We start from the raw sequence: 23,629 nt of genomic DNA on the forward strand, positions 1-23,629 counted from the left end.
TTTTCGAAAATAAAATGAAAATGTACATGCTTCATTTAAATTAGTGCTCTGGGGTGGGGCTGTGAACGAAGCATTCCGTAGTCAGGTTGCTCTGGGGAGAGAGGACCACTCCAGCCCTCTCTCACCGCAGCAGCTTGGAGCCAGGTGAGGAGTGCCTGCCAATGGCCACTGCAGCTCCAGCTGGCTCACCCAGGGGATGGGTGCATATCCCATTTTCCTGGCACAACCAAACTACTCCATTAAGATAGGAAAAGATGAATATGCATACTGAATTTTTGAGTAAGTGTTGTACGCTCTATGTAGATGATACTGCTAAGCAGGCAGGCAGGAAGCCTCATCTGCCCTTGCTGTATCTTCTGGGTAGTCTTCAATAGTAACCACACATAGCTAACATTGCAGGGATCCAATCTGCAGGTTACAAAGAAACTACTAACTATAATTATATATGGGTATATTCAAGTTAAGAGAATCTCTAAAACTTTGTCAGTTTCCTGCTTGTTTTTACTTTTCTAGAAACAACTTGCCAAGACAATGACGGTCACTTACTCCAGTAAAGTAGCAAATGCCACCTTCTTTGGATTTCACAGATTACTCGTCAAGTGGAAAGGCAGCATCTACAAACTGCTATACAGGGAATTTATTGTTTTTGCTAGTCTTTACACAGCAATAAGTGTGTTGTACAGGTACATCTGTTTCCATGTGACATACCTATTCATATCTCTTTCTTAATCAGAATCAAATGCTATGTAGAAGGGACAGTCTTATGCATCAAATCCTTTGGCCGATGACTGATTTTTTTACTAAATAACATGACGTTTTGCTTAGATCTTTTTAAATGTTCTTTATTTATATTTCACATGATTTTTGGAAACTTAAATTACTGTTTAACCATCATGTGCAAGTGATTCTAATTTCAGCCACATGCTAACTGATCATTGTTGTGTATATGTCATAGTCCAAAAATGTTATGTCATATAAACATCTGCAGGAGGACTCTATCATTACATGGTTTTTGCCATTCTCACTCCGCACTGACTAAATGACTTGTTTTGATCTGCGAGTCTAGATATATTGTCATCCTTACGCATCTATGTCATCACTAGCTAATAGAGGGCAATTTAATAGAGAATGCTGAAAGTTAGTTATTTTACGATCCAGTTATGTAGTCCTTTCTCAGGAAATGGAAAGTAAAGCATTTCCTGAGAAAGGACTGCAGTAGGAGCCCACAATGTCTAAGAGCCCAATCTCACAAGGTGCCAAGCTTCAACTCAGTAGAAATTGGAAGCATTTAAGTTGGGATCCGTGCAGAGGCTTAGATGTTGCAATGCCGAGGATCATAGCACCTAACTTTTAGGCAACTACAAAGTCCGGGAAGACCACTCTGATCCACAAAGCCAAATTAGGCAACAAGGCTCCATATACAGTAAGTGGGAAGAAAGATGCTTAAAGTGACCCACAAAAGCTCACACACCTGCCAGGAGCCACTGAGCTAGCCAGTGGGAAATGCTGTGTGCTAAGTCCTGCCCATCTCCAGGAGATAGGCACCTAAGTCTAGGCTGCAGAAATGTGCCTATCCCTGCTTAGTGATGCACAGATGGGCCTCTGCCCCCATCCGTACCCCACCATATTCAAGCAGCTTAGGTGCCTAACTTAAGGCATTTCTTGCACTTGCCTCACTCTGCACAAAACAGCCGAAGGAGGTGATGATGGTATCGTAACTTGAGGTGATGTAGTAATACCATCCTAACCCGTTATAGACAACTTCACCTCCCAGGGAGAACTTGTACTGCAAGCACGTACCTTATGCTGCAAGTTAGGCAAGCCCTAGGTCTGGGGTTTAAGCACCTAAGTTCTTTCATGGATCCCTCCCTCACTACTTCACAGGAGAGGCTCAACAGCCACACCTTGCAGGACCAGTGCTGAAGTCAGGGTGAAACTTAACCCTGTTCAAAGGCCAGCACAAGACAGGTGTGATTCTTAAGTGCGACGTTGGTCTCATGCTCATCCTCTGCACATGAGGAATTTCATCTCAGATAAAAAGATTTCTTAATGGTCTTTCACTGATAAAATAAGTGGGAAGAGTTCTGATAACTTTTCAGTCCTCCTCTTTACAGCTATAATTGGAGCTCCACATTTTTCTTTCTTGTGTAAAACAAGTTCTTTGGACTTAACTTTGTGTGTGTGGGCAATCACTAATATTCTACATAGGCACACAGCATGGTATAGTTGGTAGGAAGACCAAATCATCAGCATTTAAAGAAACCGTAACAAAAAACTTCAATTTTTAAAAAGCTATTCTTACTTAAAACTGTAAATAAAAAATCCCCCCCTTTATTCCATGTACACTATGGAAAGCATTCTATATGAACAGCCGATCTCATTTTACATGTGTAAGCAACCCCAAATATTTGCCATGTATATCTTATATATGGGATAAGATAACATCTGTAAGATTTTATATATAAATAAAATAATTGCTTATTTTTAAAAATGTTGTATTTCATTAGCTATCATTCTACATGTGGGAATCAGTCATTGGGCTCCTTTATGTTTTCTCTCATATGGCTTATAGTTGCCTTATTTCAAATCTTTTTTGTGCATTTTAAGCTATGGCCAAGACAAATTTCTTAGTAGTAAATGAGGTATTCACACTAACGGGGAAAGAGTAGAGTTTTTACACAACAGCAAGTACAGATTAGTGCCCCTTTCCAATTTCAGAAGAGCTGATCAGATCACTTCTGTTAAGTAGACTGAATGAAAAATAAGAGAAAGAAATTGAAGGAGGAGCTTGCACCACGACCTGTATTAAGTGGTATACTGCAGGTGACTAGCACAAGTGGATTTTGTCACTTCAGTAATGCAAAAAATGTAATGACTAGCAAATAATATTCCTCCACCTGCCAATTCCTATATTACATGCTACAAATGTTAACCAATTTAACCCCTTTAAAGTTTCATCTGTGCACATTAGCCTAATTTCAGCCCTCTGATTGTGTATAGTTAACTGCCTGCACTTTATATCAGAGGTCCAGTGGTTTTACAAAGGGATATATACATTTTATTTTTGCTACAGATTTTTTCTTACAGGAAGCCAAAAACGGTTCTTTGAAAAATTATCAATTTACTGTGACAAATATGCTGAACAAATCCCAGTCACCTTTGTCCTTGGTAAGTATACCTTACATGCAAAAAGAATCCACAAAGCTGCCTCCATTAGGCTGTCATGAATGGAAATGCATGGAAGCATTTCAGAGCTGAATGGCATGCTGGAAATCTGTCTCACAATAAAATCACCATCACCCAGCAAGGTTGCCTTAAAGTCAAATTGCTTTTGTCAAGTCAACACCACATGTGTTTGCATTATTATTTGACTGTTGGAAGATTGCAATTTGTATCCACTATGTTCATTTAAGTAACTATTCGGTCCTGATCCTGTGACATGAATCACCTTCACTCTCATTCAAGTGAATGGGAATTATGGGTGCTCAAAATCTTGCATGAGGCACTTAGAACTTTGCAGGATTTGGCCTTTGAAGCATAACAGCTATTTAATAATAGGCTTTAACTGTATCATATTCTGCCTATGTGACAACAATTATTCTAGCAAATGAAGTAACCCTATAGCCTGGATAACATCCTATAGAATGAACCTCAGTGTGTGTCAATTTTGCAGCAAAAAGAGTGGTGCTGATATACTTTTTTAACTCACAGGCTTCTACGTTACTTTGGTGGTGAATCGGTGGTGGAACCAGTTTGTGAATCTGCCGTGGCCAGACAGACTTATGTTCCTGATCTCCAGCAGCATTCAGGGGAGAGATGAATATGGGCGTTTACTTAGGAGGACTCTAATTCGTTACGTGAATTTAACCTCCCTGCTCATATTCCGCTCCGTGAGCACAGCTGTATATAAAAGATTTCCAACCATGGACCATGTGGTCGAAGCAGGTACTATCAGTTTGCTTTCCCCAGTAAGCTCTTTTCTTTCTTCTACAGGTGGGGATCTGCCTTGTATTTTCTTCTCTATAGCCCCTTCTCACTGTCATACCATCCCATGTCAAAGCCACACACTGGCAGAGAAGAAGATAAAATTCAAATTGCCAGTGGTGTAAGCACACAAACACCCTTGCCTCATCCCTGCCTGGAGGCCCTGCTCCTACCCAGCCCTTCATTCTATCCCCTCTCCCTCCTCCACCTGTTCTGTCTCTTTCACTGGGCTGGAGCAGAGAGGTTGGGTGCAGACTCTGGGCTGGGCTGTGGGGTTTGGAGTGTGAGAAGGGGCTCAGGGTTGAGCCTGGGTTAGGAGGTGGTATGCAGAAGGGGCAGGGAGGGGGGCAGGGATGGGAGGCAAAGGGGGCAGTTGCCCCTGGGCCCTTTTGAATTGCCATGGCAACACTGCTTTGTTCAGCTGTAAGTGGAGGCAGCATGATGCTGAGGACCAAATACCCTAGGCCCTGCTCCTTAAGCCATTGGCCCTTCCCTTCTGGAGGTAGGCCCCCCTACCACCTTTCCCCAGGGCCCATGGTGGCTGTTGGCCCCACTAAAGAGGGGGTGCAGGGTGCAAGTTCTGGGAGAGGGATCAGGTGCAAGAGGTGCTCAGGACTGAGGAAGGAGTTGGGGTGCAGTAGGGACTTTGGGTTGCGAGCTCTGGGAGGAGACTCAGGGCTCAGGGTTGGGGTACGAGAGAGGGTGTGGAGCACATGCTCTGGAAAGGAGTTTGAGTGCAGGGGGGCAGGGAAACTCCTGCACTCGCCACCCTTACAGCTCCCATTGGCCACAATTCCAAGCCAATGGGATCTGTGCAGTCAGCACTTGGGGTGGGGACAGAGAAAACGACTGGGGCTGGAGGGATGTACCAGCCACTTCCAGGAGCAGCACAGAGCCAGGGCAGGCAAGGAGCTTGCCTTAGCCCTTCTGTGCTGCAAGACTTTTAGCAGTCTAAAGTCTTCTGCTTTGGCTTCAACAGCTTCTGGGAAATAGAGCCCAGCTCTGAGAGACTCCAGGTGAAACCAGAAGCATTGGCAACCCTAGATAAAAATGCCCTTAGGAGTATACTTTTGCTAAATTCTTCATCTAGGTCCATTTTAGAACAAGGTGAGGCCCTTATGACTTGAATTCTGCATCTCCTTTGCACTCAGCCTTTGTTAGCCAGCATAGCGAGAGGATGATGGAGTGCATTTTTTTTCCTACAAAAATATTTTTAAAAAAATTTAAATTAAATATGAGGTTTTCTAAAAAATATCAATTTAAATTTGAAATTCTGACAGCCTACATTAAGGTGTAAGTTTACTGTAATCTAACAAAATAATTTAAATAAACAATATTAAAAGGCACAAGCTTGCGTCCAAAACTTCAAGGAAATTTAAAACAGTGAAGTGGTGTAGATCACTGGCTATGCACGTGGAATCAGAGTTGCTTGAATTGTCAAAGCTTCTTTTCAGTTTATTCAACTAGTACATTTCATTACCTAGTTCGTTCAGAATTAAGGACCAAGTTAGGAGTCAAAATAGCAGGAATCTCTGACTAAAAATCTGGTGTGAGGAAAGGAGAGCTGTTAGTTCTAAAATCTTGAAGGACCTGGTAACCATAAACAATTTGTTCATGCCACTGAATTAATTAGCATTAAATGTAAAATATATTTTTCCTTATGTATCCAGCACACTTAAGGCAGTTTTAGTCAACAAACCATTATTTTTTAATTCCAATATCCACCCAAATAGAGATTGACAAAAATCATGAGTAAACAATCACCATCCATGAAATAAAAATGCATCATTCACCGTTTTCTAACACAATAAATAGTACATAACTATACACAGAAGTAGGGTATCCTCTTCTTTAGCAAAAAGCAGTACGATAAAACCTCAATTTACACAATTTCTACTTATGTGTTTCTTGGATTAACATGAGTCAAAATTAACAAGTGAATTTAGAATGAAACCCTAGATGTGTGTCATTCACATACAAACACACATGCTCCTGGGATTCCTGGCAGCAATGGGGTGGAAGCTGGCTAGAGCACAGGTCTGCTGTCAGCTCCACCCCCAGGGAGCCACCTGGCCACTAGGAAGCCCTGGCAGCAACCGGAGCAAGGAGCTGGAGCCAGTGGGCAGAGCACTGCGTTGCTTGGATGGTTCACAGCTACTTTGCTGCCAAGGATTCCCCCAGCCAGGTGGCTCCCTGGGGGTGGAGCTGGTGGCAGAGCACTGCTGCTTTGGCCAGCCCCCAGGCTGCATTACTGCTGGGGATTGCTCCTTGCCCTGAGGCTAGAGCTGGCATGGGTTCTAAACCCCTCTCAATTTGTGTGAAATTCAACTTAAGCACAGTTGTCCACAAATGCAACCTGCATGTAAGTTGGGGTTTTACTGTACTGCTTGCAGTGTAAATGCTGTATTTAATTGCAAACCAACACAACTGAATGTTTACCAACCAGTGAGAATTAACCCTTATTTAGGAAAATCATAGAATTCATAGAATTCTACAACTGGAAGGGACCACAGGAGGTCATCTAGTCCAGCCTCCTGCCTGCTGAACAAGATTAAAATGATGATTTAAACCATGATTTTAGTCTTACTTAATTCAGTCCACCCTGAAAACTGAGTTTAGGCATGATAATTGTATCTGCTGCCTAGTGGCACACAATGTGATGTCTAAGCAAACAGGCCAGCCCAACAGGTATTGTCATTTTTGTAGGGTGCACAGAACAATGAGATGGCACCTTTTATCCCTTCTCTTAGGAAATGCCATTTTCTAATATTCTGGTGACTTAGTTCCTATGACCATCACTGCTATTTTCCCCCACCATGCTTAGAAACATGTATTCTCCCAATGGCTAGGAACATACACATACTTCAACACAGAAGCTGGTCACTAGCTAAGCCAAAATAAATTCTCTTTCCAGCTTCAACCTCCCTGCTGCACAGTTAAGTGTGTAGTGTGGTCTTAGACCACCTAACAATAGTAAGTTATTGGTGTTATGCTATGTTAAAATATACTGTGTATAGACATGAGAGCTTTAGACTATCTATGAAAAACCTCACATCTGACTGCAGCTTTCTTATTGACAAAACCAGATCAGATTGAGGTCTTCCTTTTTCAAAATTGTGTTGAATTTTGAAATCTTTTCTTGGCATTTTTCAACAGCCAATTTTTTACCTGCCCTCAAAGGTCAGTGAAGTTTTTATCGTTTTTCCTAACCAACTAATTTTAATACACACAAGAAAATTATAGATTTAGAGGGGTAGTCATGTTAGTCTGCAGACCAACAAACTCCACATCGGAGGATATCTGTCACAAATAGGACCCGTAGGAGAAGCAAATTAAGTTAAATGAGATGCGCGTGCGAAATTTCAAAAGCGGGGGTGCAGCATAATCAGCTCCCAACCTGCTGCGGGGGCCCTCTGCTGCCTCCCGCAGCCTTTGTCAGCTCAGCAGCACTGCCCTGTGCACCACTGCCTGCCTGCCTGCCTCCACCCGCCCTTGGCAGAGGGCCAGCTTCATTTCTGCTCCCCTCTCCCACTCCGCAGCAGGGGCCTCTGCAGTCTCCCTGGGCTAGGCTAACCTGTGCTGCCAGCCCTCTTGCCCCATGGAAACACTGGAATCATTCCCTGTCTCCCAGCCTGGGCAAGCTAGAAATCACATGTGGCAGAGGCAGCTGAGTCAGGGTGAGCTCCTACCAGGACAGCCCCTTGGTTCAGCTTCCCTGAGAGTGTTCAGAGGTTTTATTTTTTGTTGCTTTTGTTTTTTTAAGGGCAATTATGTTGATCTTTGGTTTGTACTTTTGTTTCACGTTGCTGGAGATGGCTGGAGAAGCGTGTTTGTTGGGCGGTGGAACTGGCTCATTAAGCAGTGGGGAGCTGTTGGGTTTTTGTGGGTTTTTTTACCCCAAGCACTGTTTCATTAAAAATGCAAAATATGTTAGTTTTTATATACGTATATTCACATTTATACACCGACTAACAAAGTTGTTACATTCTCTGTACTTATTTTTCTTATATGTGCTGAAAGGTTTTTCTGTTTCGTTTTTTTTAAGATGAACATAAGTGCAATTTCCATCAGTTCAGATTACATTAGACAGGTTGTGGGTCCCGGCTAATTGCAAGGACGAAAAGGAGGGCCTGACATAAAAGTTTGCTCACCCCTGCCTTAAATGGTGCGGTAAAATGGTGCATAAAGAATGTGCTAATAATCTGTTCAAGCCACTTCACCGCTCTGCCTCTGTTTTTCCTTCTATCCTTATTTCTGTCTTATCTGTTTGCATCAATCCTGCCAATGCTTAACACAGACTCAGCTTAAAGTTAAACATGCATGTAGTCTATGTGTTTGTATAATGGCTAGTACAATAGGGCCCCAGAGAGCAATTGGGACCTCTAAGCATTACCATCACACAAACAGTATCAAATAATAACCACCCTTTCTGGATACTCACTCAGTAGGACTGTTTTAGCTGCATCAGTTGAACAGAATTGCAGGGGAGAAATAGAAACCCATGAGGTTGCAATAGACAAGGTGAGAAATAACTCAGCCATGAAAGAATGAAGGAACCAATCATTTTCTTCCTGCCCAGTTGCTTTATGAAACCCTCCAAATGTTTGTCATTCACTTTTATTTAATGTCAGTGATGAGTAATTCTCACCTTCTGATTCTCAGGCAGTAGCACAATGCAGGGATGAGAAGGCTGCTGATGCTTCAGGGGAATGTTTCTTGGTAAAAAGAATGGGTTTTACTTGTAAATTAATGGAAACAATTCTATTGTTCTTAGGTTTAGTAAAATATTGTTTTTCTCAAATCTACCTTTGGGACCAGCGTTTACCTGATAGTGGTCAAGGCCAGATCTCCTGAGGGCAGGTGGAAAATGTGAGGTTCCATGACCATTAACTGAGTAGATGGAAGCAGAAAGAGGCCGGTGGAAAAGTCCCAGAGAAGTCACCCTCCCTAACCCACAGCATTCACTTTCTGTGCAAAGTCGCTTCGCCTCTGGGCCAATTCTGGAGCTACCCTGCTCCCACTTCCACTGTATGCACAATGCTGATTCAATGAAGCTATACTATCAGAGACAAGCCTGGCTCCACTTCCTTCTGTGCTTGGAATCCCAAATCACTTCTACTTGGTGACGGGAGGAGTTTGTAAGTAAAGTGAATTCAGAGATTTGGGATTGCTGAGCTCTCTCTAGCACTTTCTTAACACTACTGAATAGACCAAAAGAAGCATAACCTGATCAAGAAGCATTTTAATGTCAGTAAATGCCTTCTCCCTTGAACTTGCTTTACTAAACACACTCTTATTCATTATTGCCCATTCACAGCTTGGAAGTTTTAGTGAAAATTTATCAGAGATGCTCCTGTGACCCCAGTATAACGTTTAACAAGTTTTAAGATACTACAACAAGCAATTGCAGTGGAATATCTTTCATTATAATAATCTGCTTTGAGATTATTTAGTGCCTTCTTACATAAAAATAGAACATAAAGTCAGAACGTTTTGATTAAAAAGTGATATAGTACAACAGCAGGACTTCAGCAGCAGCATACCAAAACAAGTTATTTTAGGCTAATGTATGTTTTCTGGAGTTCCAGCTTTCTATATAAACCTGTACTTTTATTTAAGTAGATGTTACAAGGAGTTAGATGCACTATATTGAGAAGCTGAATCAAGCATAGAGAAGAATAGAAGGTGGAGACTAATGGGAAAAGTTATGAGTAGAGTTCAGTATACTTTTTATAAATGTCTCTCACACATATGTTCAGAATCGTTCTCATGCACGGAAAGAAATGTTCCATAAAAATCCATGTCAGTACTTGAGCTCTCAACATAGAAACCAATAATTTGCAAACTAAGTGCACCTTGGGACACTCTAAACTAGCTATTTTTCTTTTGTGAACAGGCTTTATGACAGTAGATGAAAGAAAAAACTTCGACCATCTTAAATCTCCCCATCTTAAATACTGGATTCCATTTGTCTGGTTTGGAAATCTAGCAGCTAAGGCACGAAAAGAGGGTAGGATTAGAGACAGCGTAGACCTGCAGACACTGATGAATGTAAGTAGGAAAAATAAATCCACAGAAGCAGATAATGAAATCACTATGCATTGCCTGTGATAACTTCATCTATGACATGCAATTTTCCAGCCTATTTCTCCTCACCTCAGTGTACCTTTGTGTACACACATACCTACCTACTCAGGCAGCTACCACACCAGCTGCTTAATGTGACAATATTTACATAAATGAAAGAGAACTGACAAACACCAATTTGTTGAGCAAAAATCCACTCACTTTCATTCCTGTAAACTGAGACTAACTCCACTGTACTTAAAAACAATAGAAGACAGAAAATTTGTTCATATTTAGTGGCTTACTATTTTATGCAAAACAATCTGCCCAAATATATCACGAAACAAGCAATAACCCTTCTTTGGCTATGTAAAACATATAATCTTGCCTATATCCCTGGACAGCAAGTAGATTTGAAATAACAGAACAAGAGATCATTTGTTAAGAAACTAAGCATTGAATCAAGCATCCTAAGTCCATAATACAACTTATGTGCTAAACGTGTTGACAATCTTCAGCATATGTGTATTGTATCAGTTTCTAATTCATTACATTTGATGCAGATAAAGTACATTGTTTTACAGCATTTTATTTACGTGACATGAAAGCTGTGTCTACACGTGCACGCTACTTCGAAGTAGCGGCACTAACTTCGAAATAGCGCCCGTCGCGGCTACACGCGTCGGGCGCTATTTCGAAGTTAACTTCGACGTTAGGCGGCGAGACGTCGAAGTCGCTAACCTCATGAGGGGATCGGAATAGCGCCCTACTTCGACGTTCAACGTCGAAGTAGGGACCGTGTAGACGATCCGCGTCCCGCAACATCGAAATTGCCGGGTCCTCCATGGCGGCCATCAGCTGGGGGGTTGAGAGATACTCTCTCTCCAGCCCCTGCGGGGCTCTATGGTCACCGTGGGCAGCAGCCCTTAGCCCAGGGCTTCTGGCTGCTGCTGCGGCAGCTGGGGATCCATGCTGCAGGCACAGGGTCTGCAACCAGTTGTCGGCTCTGTGTATCTTGTGTTGTTTAGGGCAACTGTGTCTGGGAGGGGCCCTTTAAGGGAGCGGCTTGCTGTTGAGTCCGCCCTGTGACCCTGTCTGCAGCTGTGCCTGGCACCCTTATTTCGATGTGTGCTACTTTGGCGTGTAGACGTACTCTCGCAGCACCTATTTCGATGTGGTGCCGCGCAACGTCGAAGTTGAACATCGACGTTGCCAGCCCTGGAGGACGTGTAGACGTTATGTTGCTACATCGAAATAAGCTATTTCGATGTTGGCTTCACGTGTAGACGTAGCCGAAGTGTGACATTATAATAATCATTCATTATTATTTTGGAGGAACTGTCACATATTTTTTGTTTCCTATTTTAGGAAATGAATAGGTTCCGATCTTGGTGTAGTCTTCTGTTTGGCTATGACTGGGTTGGAATTCCACTAGTCTACACACAGGTACAGAGATGTTAACATTCCCAAAATTTGGACCAAGAGTTTCAAAAAAGAGAAGCCCAAAGCTGCTTTCTGAAGTCCATATTTATACAACCACATAAGCGATCTGGTTCTCAGAGGTGCTGAGAGTGCAGCAACTCCCATTTTGGATGTGGTCTCCGGGATGAATGTCTGCCCAGGCAAATTACGCTAAATTTGATGAGAAGGTGCTGGGAGATTTGATAAATTGTGGGGGTATTATAAATTCCTGTTTTTGGTTTCTGCTATAGTCATTCACTGGTTACCCATAGGTCTTGTTGCTATTTTATGTATAATTTCTATCTGTAATATTCAAAATAATATTATGTTAAGCATCCAGAGGGCCTTAGGAATGTGAGGTCTTATACATAAATAATGATTGCACCACAATAATGAAGGTTTTATTTGTTGTAGGTTGTCACTCTTGCGGTCTATACTTTCTTCTTTGCTTGTCTGATAGGACGTCAGTTTTTGGATCCTGACCAAGGATATGTAGGACATGACTTGGATCTTTACATTCCAATCTTCACACTGTTACAATTCTTCTTCTATGCAGGATGGCTCAAAGTAAGCTACATTTATCTGCTATGAAAACAAAGAATTTGGTTTTGATTTGGCAACATCTTTGGGAAAAGGTAGTAAGTGAAATCCCCCAAGTAAACTAAAGTAAAAGTGCCAGATGAATATTTGTTGGTAAATTCATTGAAGCTTAATGGATTTATATCAAAGCATGACTTTAGCACAGAATGCCCAGTGGGTGATCTTCAGGGAGAACTTAACAAATCATCCATCACACTCTCTGTCCACCTAAGGCTGGCCTTACAATAAGTGGGAGTGCAAGAAAGGGTTAGGATCCTGAAAGTACCTCCTGCGAGAAGATGAGCACCAAAAACTCCCAATGAAGTATGTCCTGGATCCACATAGAGAGAGAGGTATTGCAACCCTCACTTTTAGGCACTCAGAAAAATCACAGGAACAAAAATATGATCTACAAAGTCCAAGTGAGATGCCTCCCTAAACAAGGAATGGGAAAAGATGGGCAACTGAGAATGCTATCCACAAAATCAGTGCTTTTTTGGTGCCGGTACTTGCCAGTACTCAGTACCAGCACCTTGGCGGCCCCAGCCATGGGATTGGTTGTGGGGAATGCTATCCACAAAATCAGTGCTTTTTTGGTGCCGGTACTTGCCAGTACTGAGTACCAGCACCTTGGCGGCCCCAGCCATGGGATTGGTTGTGGGGAGGGAAGAGTGCGGCTGGAAGCCAGCTGAGTACTGGCTCCTCTTTTTTTTTTACAAAAAAGACACTGCACAAAACCCCATCATAGGAGGTGAATCCCTACATTAACTAGCCAACGGGAGAGGCCGGCTAGAGGAGTGTGTCCTTAGTACTGCCCCTCTCAAGGAGCTGCATTCCCGACTCTGGGCTGCAGGAAGGTGTCTCCCTCAACTAGCAATCCACAGCTGGGAGCCTCTCTCCCAGAGTCAAGTAACTGAGATGCATAGGTGACATGGCAGGGGGGCACAAGAGGGCACTGAAAGCCCTGGGCAGGAGGAGCAAGGGGCCAGCCAGCAGCTGCTGGGGCCACAGTCCCCAGGGGCACTAGCAGGAGGGCCTGGTGCCTCCAGCAGGGCTCAGCCCCTGCACTCACCGGCAGCAGCAGGGCAAATGGAGCAATGCAGCCTCAGCTCACTTGGGGGAAGGGAAGCGCCAACCTCACACACACCAGCAGAAAGTGGATCGAGCGGCTGAGGGAGCAGAGCTAGTGACAGCCACTATCGACTACAGTACTGGAAACGTATGAAGTAGCTCATTAAAGAGCTGGGATGAAATAAGAAGAGGGAAGTTTTTTTATGGCCATTGTTTTGTTTTTTAGCAGCTTAGTTCATGTCTCTTCATCAGGTGTGAAATTAACAACTAAGCGATATTCTCTCTAGTGATTCTTGCCCTGCAATGAATAATAAACTAGATCAGTTCAAAAGGGAAAAACTGAAAAGAACAATGAACCAAGCCGTGTTCAGAAAATTCATATATTAAGTCCAACATTTATGTAAATGTCACTCTCGCTTCATTAAATCATTACTTCGAGCTTTGAAAAATTTGTTGACAACTAGCACTATGATAAGAGTTGTGCAAAACACAATCAGTTTTTGGGCCCAATCTGTGAAGACCTCTGGTGGAGTGTTGTAACTGGGGCTACTAAAGGGTCAGGCATTTTTTTTTTCCTATGAGCATTTTCTTTGGATTTGATTCATGTGGCTAGGCCCTTGCTTGTGTGTCAAGTTCAGAAGGACCCTGAAACACAGAGTGAAAGTCAATCAAAATTGCTCCATTGTACCTGATTTCATGCTGAAACCATGAGAGACTGAATATTTCCGTAGGTCAGCCCAGGTTGAGTCCAAAGGTTTGCAATCAGATGGTAACCAAACCAAGCAAAGTATTTGCAGGTTCAGCATGTGTGAGCCAATGCCCAGGTGCCAGCTAAAGGTCTGGTGAGGCAAAAAAGTGGGGGGTGATGCTACACCAGCAGCTACGCTAAGCAGCCAGGGCAGGCTGGGTTCTTCGGTTTGTGTTTAGTTCGGGTACAGCAGCAAGAGGAAAATTACTCTTAGAGAGGCTTTAACAGTTACTTTTTATTTACACAATGATAGAAACAATTTAACTAAGACAAATGATTAAAGTACAAGTTAGTACTCATGGTTCTTAAAGGGGAAACAACACAATTTAACTTAAGAAAAGTTTTAGACAAACTAGCTAGCTTAAACTAATACAAGTAATGTGTACACAAGAAAGGCAAGTTGCAGGTGTGATTTTCACCCCTGCCTCTTAGACCTGGTGAAACTAGAGTCTTTCCCTCAATTCCTATAGGAAAGAAGTGCAATACAGGTGTAATTCTTACCTCTCTTGTGTACACATTACTTGTATTAGTTTACGCTAGCTAGTTAATTACCAAGATCAGCCAGAAGGGCGGCCATTAGCTAGCCCATTCACTGTCTGGTGCTGCAATGTAATAATATTAAATATTAAATACAAAAATGTGTGTTAGTTTACGCTAGTACCCGCGGTTTTTAAAGGGGAGGCACACACAAACCAGACAGTGTATAGTAGAGAAGCTGGGCGAGACAGCACAATTTAACTTGACAAACTAGCCAGACATGTGTGTTATGGCACAACTCAGGAAAACTCTGAAACTTCAGAATTAAGTGTTATATTCGTTCTTGGAAGAAATGGCCAAACAGTGAGTTTTGGGGGCCTTGTATCCTTGTTTATGCCACAAGCTTAATTATTATTTTATATTTAATGACTGGAATGGTAGTTATGGTCCTTATTTCCTTAAACATTATTTTAAAATAATAATATTGTCATAGTATCTTATCAAATGTGTGGATTTCATTCTTTTACCTCAGAAAAAGTCAATGGCAGTTTGTCTGATCCTGCAGTGAGAGATTCAGATGCCTTTTGTTTTCAAAGGTATAAATAGTTGTGAGTGTAGGTTAAAATACACACTTAGGAGTAGAAACACAAGTGTATTTAGAAAGTGCCAAAATTTACCTTGTAAAGTGCATTTATGGGACTTATTCTCTACTGAATCTTCTTCAAGATTTTATTGATAGTATACAAAGGACTGGTGCAGGTTGACCCTCTCTAGCCTGTCACCTTCAGGACCTGAATGGTGCTGAACAAGGGAATTTGCTGGATGACAGGAGGTCAGTATTTTTTAGCACATTACCAACACCTCCACTGCTTGCTGGGCTCGTAAAAGACATTTAGTGGGTAAATTACAGTTTAGCAACAGCACAGAACACTGAGATCCAGGATTGGTGGCTGGAAACAAACTTTATGGGACCAAGTGGTTGTCCAGCTAACTAAAATCATGCCAGACAACGGACATTGCCAGACAGGAGCGTGCCAGATTAGAAAGGTTCAACCTGTAGTATATCGTTAGTCTATAAAGTTTCTTAGTAAGTGGTATAGTATTGTTAGTAAACAAAGTTTCATTGTTAGTATACAAAGCCAGACTGAACCAAACTTCCTGAGGCCACTGCACTGGCTCTAGTTGTAATGAAGGAACAGTGGAATTGACCCTCGATTGTCCATCCAACAGTGTAATCATAAAAGATGCAAAGGGGCTTTCAATTTGGGAATGTTCTGCCCCTTAATCTATACCAAAGCCCGTCTCTAGCACCTTTTCTAGTTAGGCTCAAAACCTCTACCAGCTTGGCCCTGGCAATTTCAAATATAATTTTCATTATAAAAGTCTCTTTATTTCAAACCCCCAAAAGGCAGGGACAGTGTGTACAATCTTAATTTAATAATGGAATAATCACAAGGTGGGGGTGGGGCGCTACTGGACTGCTTTTGCAATTTATACAAAGCTGCCTCTGAATTCCCAGTCTGTTGCCCCAAAGGTATCCAGGAGTTTGGCCAAATGTTAATCCTGTTTGCCACAAAGTCCACAGGCTCTTCACACAGGATGGCAGATAAGACACTCGCTCCATTATTTTGAAGCTCAATAGCGTACAAGTGGCTAAACTTTTGTCCATTCTTAGGCTGTACGTCTGATTTGTTACACATGCCACACACAGGACAAGGTTTCCCATCACATGACATATTTGTCCCAGATTAATATATAATCCAGTCAGTTGCGATAGCCAGCAAGCCAAAAATAGATTTTCGCTGTACTGCACTGAGATCATTTTCAGAGGATGATCTCATGAGCTCCATGCTAGTGGCAGGTCACCCAGTCAAAAGGCCATGGGTGAGGTTTTCCCTGCGTGGCCCCTGAGTGTGCCTGTCGGCTTTTGTTAGGTGCCATGCATGCTGTGGGTCACTGACTTGGCCCAGCTGAGGCAGTGGTTCCACTTAGCAGCCCTTCTTTGTAAGTGGAGCATTCCAAAGAAAACAAAGGCCACACTGTGGAATTCTTTCCAAAGTTAATACAAAACCTTCCTCTGCCAGGGGCTTTCTGGGATTGCTACGATGACTTCCCTCAGGGATCGAGATTTTCCCAAGTTAAAGCCAGATTTTGAAAATAAAAAGCAAACAAGGGAGAAACGATGTGTTATTCGCCACCTTTCTCAGGGAGAAATCCCTCTGGTTCTCTCGATTCGGAGGAAAGAAGCATTATATGTATCCAGTCATCTTCCCAGCAAAGCTGCCCCTTGCCCTGTACTGCAATCCTGACTCCCCTGTGGGCTACAAGAGTCTGCTTTGTTTTTCTGAGCTATTGAGGGAGAGGCTGGCAGGAAACACCCACAGCTTCAGGGCCAGGTCTAGCCTATTCTATTCTTCAAATTCAGTCTCCAGCCCTAAACCCAGAAAAAAGTCTGAGTTTCCCCACAGTCACCATAGATTTTTTTTCCTCTCCCTGTGACCCTTTCCCCGAGCCCACAGAGACATCTTTTTTAAGGAAAAAAATTGAGACATCTTTTGCCACCTCAAGTAGGTCCCCTTACCAGCCCCACTGCAAAGACCCTTGTCCCAGCTCCAGGCCTCACAGTGCCCAATTACCCTCACCACAGAATGGGACCCCTCGTGCCTGAAGGCTGTCTCCTCCTCAACTTAAATAATTTCAAAATAAAATTTAGAATCATTTGGTCTGTATAAAAAACAAAATGGAGATTCTGGTTCCTGTTTGCAGCCGGTGAGGTAAGAGGACCCCCTGGCTTCCATTGCATGCCATCTTTAAGTGTGCTTTTCTCAATACCAGTCTACAGAGAAACACACAGGCTGACTGTGGTGTGTCTGAGAGCTCCACAGTAGCTATCCCGTTCACGGGGCTAACCTAACCAGACTGAAGAATGGAAAGATGATCTGACTGATTCCCATCTGTGCTGTTTGGAGCAGGGTAAAGGGCTACTTGTAGATGATTGACAGAGCTGGTCCCCTGAGTTGCTTTTTAGACAGGGAGGCCAACAACTGTCATTCAGTCACCACGATGATGGCATTGATTGTGCCCAAGCGGGTAACAGGGAAGACTGCATAAAAGCTGCCATTGTGCTCCCTTGAGAAGGGCTAGTAATGAGTTGCAAAGCTGTCGGCACTGAAATCCCCAATTCAAATCCAGTCCAGGTTACCACTGATTAAGTGTTACTATCCAACAAGAGAAAGGGGGTGAGGTGGCTCTTCTTCCGCTCCTGAAGTCAATATGCTGTGTACACTTGAAAGCTTTTCTTTTTCACCTCTCTCTTGCAATATCTCAGCTTGCCTACTTCAGCATTTGAAGGAGAATTCTGTATAAGCTCAAAAGCTTGTCTCTCTCGCCAGCACAAGTTGAACCAATAAAAGATATTACCTCACCTGCCTTGTCTCTCTAGTATCCTGGGACTGACTTAGTTACAGCTTCATGATCTGGAACAGTCACTCAAACAGCTTTCATTAGTATTAAATTCATAACTGGGATCCGGGGCTGAACTTGCCCTGTGTTCAGAGGAAACACTGGTTTTCTTAAAGATACCTCCTGCAGGTGTGGTGACTTGGGCAGCAGAATTGGCCCTGTTGGGTATAACTTTGCTAGCTATTTGGTGTAGAAGCCTGGGATATGTTTATTCTATCACTGTAAGTCCATATACATTGCATTATCTGTGACCATACCAGAACAGGAACAAAACTGATATGCAGATATGTAAAATGCTAAAGTACCTGTACAACTTAGTGTAGCTAGACTGTCAAGCCCTGACAATTGAATTCATGTTGGAGGAACAAGGGGCATGGGAAAGAGAGAGGAAGTTCTGTTAATAATCAGTCTCTTCTAAGCCATTCTAAGGCAACAGCATTTAGTTTTTCACATTGGCATTTATTCAGCCTGTCTTTTTATTGTAGGTTGCTGAGCAGCTTATTAATCCATTTGGGGAAGATGACGATGATTTTGAAACAAATTGGTGCATTGACAGAAATTTGCAGGTTAGTATTTTTTCTTTTATTTTCCTTTCTTCTGAGTCCTTGCAGTGTTCCTTCGAGAACTGAGACACTAGATAGTGGGACAGAATTACACAAAATGATTCTTTACCCAAGGGGGATTTTTGTTTCCAGACTCCCTCATTCACCAGTTCATATGGCTTGTCTTCAGTGAAAAGGATGCAAAGTGAGGACACCTGAGACGCCCTCAAACCACAAGCTCATTTTATGTAAGCCTACCTCAAACAGATAACTCAAAATCACTTAGGTTACATCTATACTATGAAATTAGGGCTGTGTCTATAGTATAAGATAAAATCAGATTTAAGGCAGCTAGCTCGATTTTACCGCCTGACTGTCTTCACTGTAAAGACCATTAGTTCGATTTTGGGTGCAGTAATCTCAAGATTACAAAATCGCCGTTACCTGACGAGTGTAGCTTCAAGTTTGAATTCAAAAGTTTGATTAAAGGCCAGTCTGGAAGCGCCATGTCTTAAAAGCGAATTTATTAGCCTCCAGAGGTGCCCCATATGTAACCCACAATGCCCCTCACTGCTCCACTCTGGCTGCTGCTCTCCAGTAACAGGAAGAGCCTGAATTTCCAAGCAGGAGCAGCGAGCCTTTAGCTGTGGGCTCATGAATTCTGGGAGCACTCAGCTGACTGTACCATTTCAACAGGTCACAGCTGTTCTTCCCCCTGTGAAAATACACCCAGATGACTCCCAAAAATATTTGCCACCAGGGCTAGCCCCCTGGCACTTGGTGAGCCCCACCCGGAAAATGTGAAGTGGAGAAAACTAGTTTCTCACAGGGAAGAAGCCTTCACCCCCCTGCAGGGCAGGACATGCCGCTGTCTGGAAGCATGGTCTGCACTGCACAGCTGGCACATGGTGCGGTTGGGTGGGGGCTAGTCTGCCAGTTGCATGGCTCCTGTGCGGGTGGAGGTCTGCCCCCACACAAATGTGAAGCACAGAAAAGACATTTCTTGGCCTCTCCTGCTAAATCCTGTGCAGGGAGGAAACCTTCACCATGCACAGGGCAGTACATGCCACTGTCTGGTCCTCACAGCTGAGCCACCATGTGGCGTGGTGGGGCAGAGGTTAGCCCGCCAGCTGAAATGAGATCCGGGCTCTCCTGATGTCTCTGTGCCGGGGCTCTATTTCATGGCGAGCTGCAATCACCATGCTGATCATAAAGAAATGAATTCAAATTGCCAGGCTTCCTGTTTCCTACTTCCGGCACACCTGAGCTGCGTCTACACGTGCACGCTACTTCGAAGTAGCGGCAGTAACTTCGAAATAGCGCCCGTCACGTCTACACGTGTTGGGCGCTATTTCGAAGTTGAAATCGACGTTAGGCGGCGAGATGTCGAAGTCGCTAACCCCATGAGGGGATGGGAATAGCACCCTACTTCGACGTTCAACATCGAAGTAGGGACGTGTAGACGATCCGCATCCCGCAACATCGAAATAGTGGGGTCCTCCATGGCGGCCATCAGCTGGGGGGTTGAGAGATACTCTCTCTCCAGCCCTTGCAGGGCTCTGTGGTCACCGTGGGCAGCAGCCCTTAGCCCAGGGCTTCTGGCTGCTGCTGCTGCAGCTGGGGGTCCGTGCTGCATATACAGGGTCTGCAACTAGTTGTTGGCTCTGTGTATCTTGCACTGTTTAATGAAAGTGTGTCTGGGAGGGGCCCTTTAAGGGAGCGACTTGCTGTTGAGTCCGCCCCGTGACCCTGTCTGCAGCTGTGCCTGGCTCCCTTATTTCGATGTGTGCTACTTTGGCGTGTAGACGTTCCCTCGCTGTGCCTATTTCGATGTTGGGCTGAGCAACGTCGAAGTTGAACATCGACGTTGCCAGCCCTGGAGGACGTGTAGACGTTATTCATCGAAATAAGCTATTTCGAAGTTGGGTGCACGTGTAGACGTAGCCCTGGAGCGCAGGGGAGGTGAAAGCAGCCAGAATGGACACATCCTGAGCATTGTGGGATACCTCTGGTGGCTGATAAAATGGATTTAAAGGACCGCTAGTTCCACACTAGCATTAATTCAACCTTTTAAATTCAAACTTGGCTTTATGCCACATTGGAGGGTTGTGGAAAGAAAGTCGATCTTAGTGCCCCTTAAAATCAACCTAATGGTATTTGCAGTGAAGACAGTCACATTGTGAAGTCGATCCAAGTGCCGTAAAATTGACTTTATGCTGTAGTGTAGACATAGTTGTATAGCTGGATGGATGTTCATCCCATGGAGATGGAGGAATCTACAGATACATAGGGGTTAATGTTTTGTGCTAAGCTTCCCTTTTTAAAAAGCCTTCATGAGGAAAGCCAATAAACTGATGAAACTGAGCAATATCTGGACCAATATTCAGAGCTCTTATTTACAGCTAGGTAACATAATTCACTGCAGACCTGGGACTCACGGAGCCTCTGTGGGTAGCCTTGGTTGATGCTGAGCTCCTCAGTGGCAGTGTCTGGGAAGACAGAGGTTAAAGCGTTTATGGAGACTAGCAGTGTCCTCACCAGTTCCATTAAACAGGAAATCCTGGGAAGACGAGTCTGAACCAAATTCTGTTCTCACTGACACTTTTGCAAACTCACTGAAGTCAAGGAGGTTGCACCAGTGTAAGGAGGAGCAGATTTGGGCCCCACATTTGTACAGAACTGGTAACTTACAGAAGGAGAAGTCAGCACTGCCAAGTCTTGCTGTTGAAATTATTCTTACATCCCTTAGGACACAGTTGTGACCCCGCGTAGGTTATTCATATTGCAGGTAGCAGGACAGAAAGATGATGGGTCTCTATGTAATCAGCACTCTAGAGCAGCTGTGTGGAGGGAGGAGGTGCAGGGAGTAAGGGCAACCTTGGCTCCACTCCTCACAATGTACTCAGCTGAGCCAGCATCATAAGAGAAGCATCTGCACCTGGTATGGGGCTCTGAATCACAAGCTTGGCTGTTCCTGGGGGAATGCAGTTACATGCAACTTGTCATAAAGTCATAGCAGAGCCATTTATGGCACAAGGCTGCTCATGTACTCTGCTGGGAGTATTTTTTAAAACGTGGACAGAGTTTGCTTAAAAATTCCTCTGTGTGAATTTCCAAGTAAGAATCACCTTTGAAGATAGCACAGGAATAGTCCACGTAGATCTCCTGGAAAAATTAGCTAAAATATCCAGTTAAGAAGAATGCTTTCTGCCTTGCTGGCAATTAAATGTGATACAATATGGAGGGAGATGTTTTGCAAATGTATGAGGCTCTATCCCTTTCTAAATAAAGTCATTTAATTTTATTGTCATGGTAGGAGCAGAAATATTCTATTTTAGCTTTTTTTTATAGTGCCTATTAACATGGCTCTGCTGTGTAGCCACTATGTACATCTTCCATAATATCATAAGAAGCATTTCCCAAAGAACTTTTTCTACATAGCAGGAAATAATACATTATAAGCAGATCCATATTTAAAGTAGTGCAATTACAACTATGATCCCAGGTCTCACTACTGGCTGTGGATGAAATGCACATGAACTTACCAAAGATGGACAAAGATATTTACTGGGATGATTCAGCTGCTCAGCCACCATACACATTGGCAGCTGCCGATTACTGTATTCCATCTTTCCTTGGATCAACTATTGAAATGGGGTAAGTAAAACTGCCGTCTTTTCATGATGTCACTAAAGCTATAAATACGTGTATCCAATCATCTCGGTGCTTTGTGGGTCTTTAAACGTAGATCACACATAAACGTGACTTCAAAGTTGAAGTTCAATAATTAAAAATAAATAGGTTTAAAATATGTGAAGATTTCTTTATATATGCACAGAAGTGTGCAAATTCAACAGCTGGGAAAGCACAGTGGGCATCAAAAAATTAGTGATTTAAATGACTCTTTTAGGAGAGTGAAACAAACTTAACCCTTTGGCTTGGTTTGGGATGGGAGTCGTAGTATTGTAGCAGTATAAAATGGCATAAATCAGAGAAGCAGAAAGGTTTTTCACAGAAATTTTCAAGATAAATCTTCTGTGTACAGGAAATGACTCTAATTCCACCCAGCAATTAGCACAATGCCCATTCTTCTGCTTGTTTCTTATACAGACACTCCCCTTCTTCTTGCTGGGTAAGATCTTTCCAGACCTTTGAGAGAAAAAGTATAAGAACAGTCTTATGACTTTCCAATCAGTAATATGCCAGAATTGTTTTCTTGATACATACCAACATTATGTCTGTGACATTCCCCATTGTTCTTGCACTCTATTGTCTACATTGCTGGTGGCAGCACGTCATGTATGTGTAGATACCTGCCACAGTGAAAAGCAGACAGTGCCTGCATTGCAATGTGTAGCTGCCGGTAAGGCTCTGGGGCAAGGGCTGTCAGCAGAAGAAGGCTATTTTTCCTCCTGCTGGATGGTTTCCCCGCTAGTGTAGTCATTTCTGGAGATGGCGAAAGGCTCAGGCCATTCTACACCACTGGTATTTTTAGCTGTGTAGATGAGGTGGCACAACTTGGATGAGTAGAAAGCTATGTACAGTATGTATTCACAGCCATACCCACACCCTACAGGAGTGTTTATACTATACTCACTCAGGCTATTCCCCTCCATCTACACTATTATTTATTCCCATGCTGGGCAGGGTGTTCACTATATGCTGCCACAGTAAACATGCAGTGGAGGCGTACCCCCATCAAATACAGCGACAGGGCAGGCAGAATAGCAAAAGGAAAAATGAAAAGAAAAAACATGTCTTGGCCGTCATTTGTTTTATTGCATTCTGTGAAAGAAAAGGAGAACGTGAAAAAAGAGGGAAAGGGGAGAAATAAAAATCCAAACTTCTGACTTTTTTTATAAAAAATATTTAATGAAAAATAAAAAAAAATTGCTCAATTTTAAATCCTTGGAAATGGTAACACCAAACCAAAAATCAAAACTTCGTCGATTTTTTTTAACCAGGTACTCCTCAACCAGAGCTAAAAACCGATATCTAAAAGTATAGCTTGCCTCAGCCAAGTCAAAAGCAAATATCTAAGCATGGTTCACCTCAGCTAAATTCCAGAGAGGAAAGAGATGTACCATTCACCTCCTAGGGTGCACACTGTATCCCTATTTTGAAATATCTTATTTTGAAATAACACAAGTACGCACAAAAGCCATGTCTACACATGCCCCTCCCTTTCAGAAGGCGCATGTTAATGACACACTTCAGAACAGGTTAATTAGGTGCTGAC

The 23,629-nt window shown here is 43.1% G+C and overlaps 1 protein-coding gene across 8 annotated transcripts in view; it reads left to right on the forward strand.

The window, feature by feature from the left end:
- Positions 1-23,629, forward strand: part of BEST3 (bestrophin 3) — a 38,622-nt gene that overhangs the window by 12,647 nt on the left and 2,346 nt on the right. For 2 of the 8 annotated variants that reach the window (XM_075012961.1, XM_075012951.1), the window contains 8 exons: positions 514-683; positions 3,074-3,168; positions 3,712-3,945; positions 9,881-10,035; positions 11,419-11,496; positions 11,926-12,078; positions 18,334-18,414; positions 21,896-22,047. In XM_075012961.1, the coding sequence (XP_074869062.1) occupies positions 532-683; positions 3,074-3,168; positions 3,712-3,945; positions 9,881-10,035; positions 11,419-11,496; positions 11,926-12,078; positions 18,334-18,414; positions 21,896-22,047 (1,100 nt within the window). In that variant the 5' untranslated portion in view covers positions 514-531. The other 6 variants (XM_075013010.1, XM_075013002.1, XM_075012971.1 and 3 more) reach the window with 6 other exon arrangements.

The sequence above is a fragment of the Carettochelys insculpta genome, chromosome 1, assembly GCF_033958435.1.
Source record: "Carettochelys insculpta isolate YL-2023 chromosome 1, ASM3395843v1, whole genome shotgun sequence".
Taxonomy (NCBI): domain Eukaryota; kingdom Metazoa; phylum Chordata; order Testudines; family Carettochelyidae; genus Carettochelys; species Carettochelys insculpta.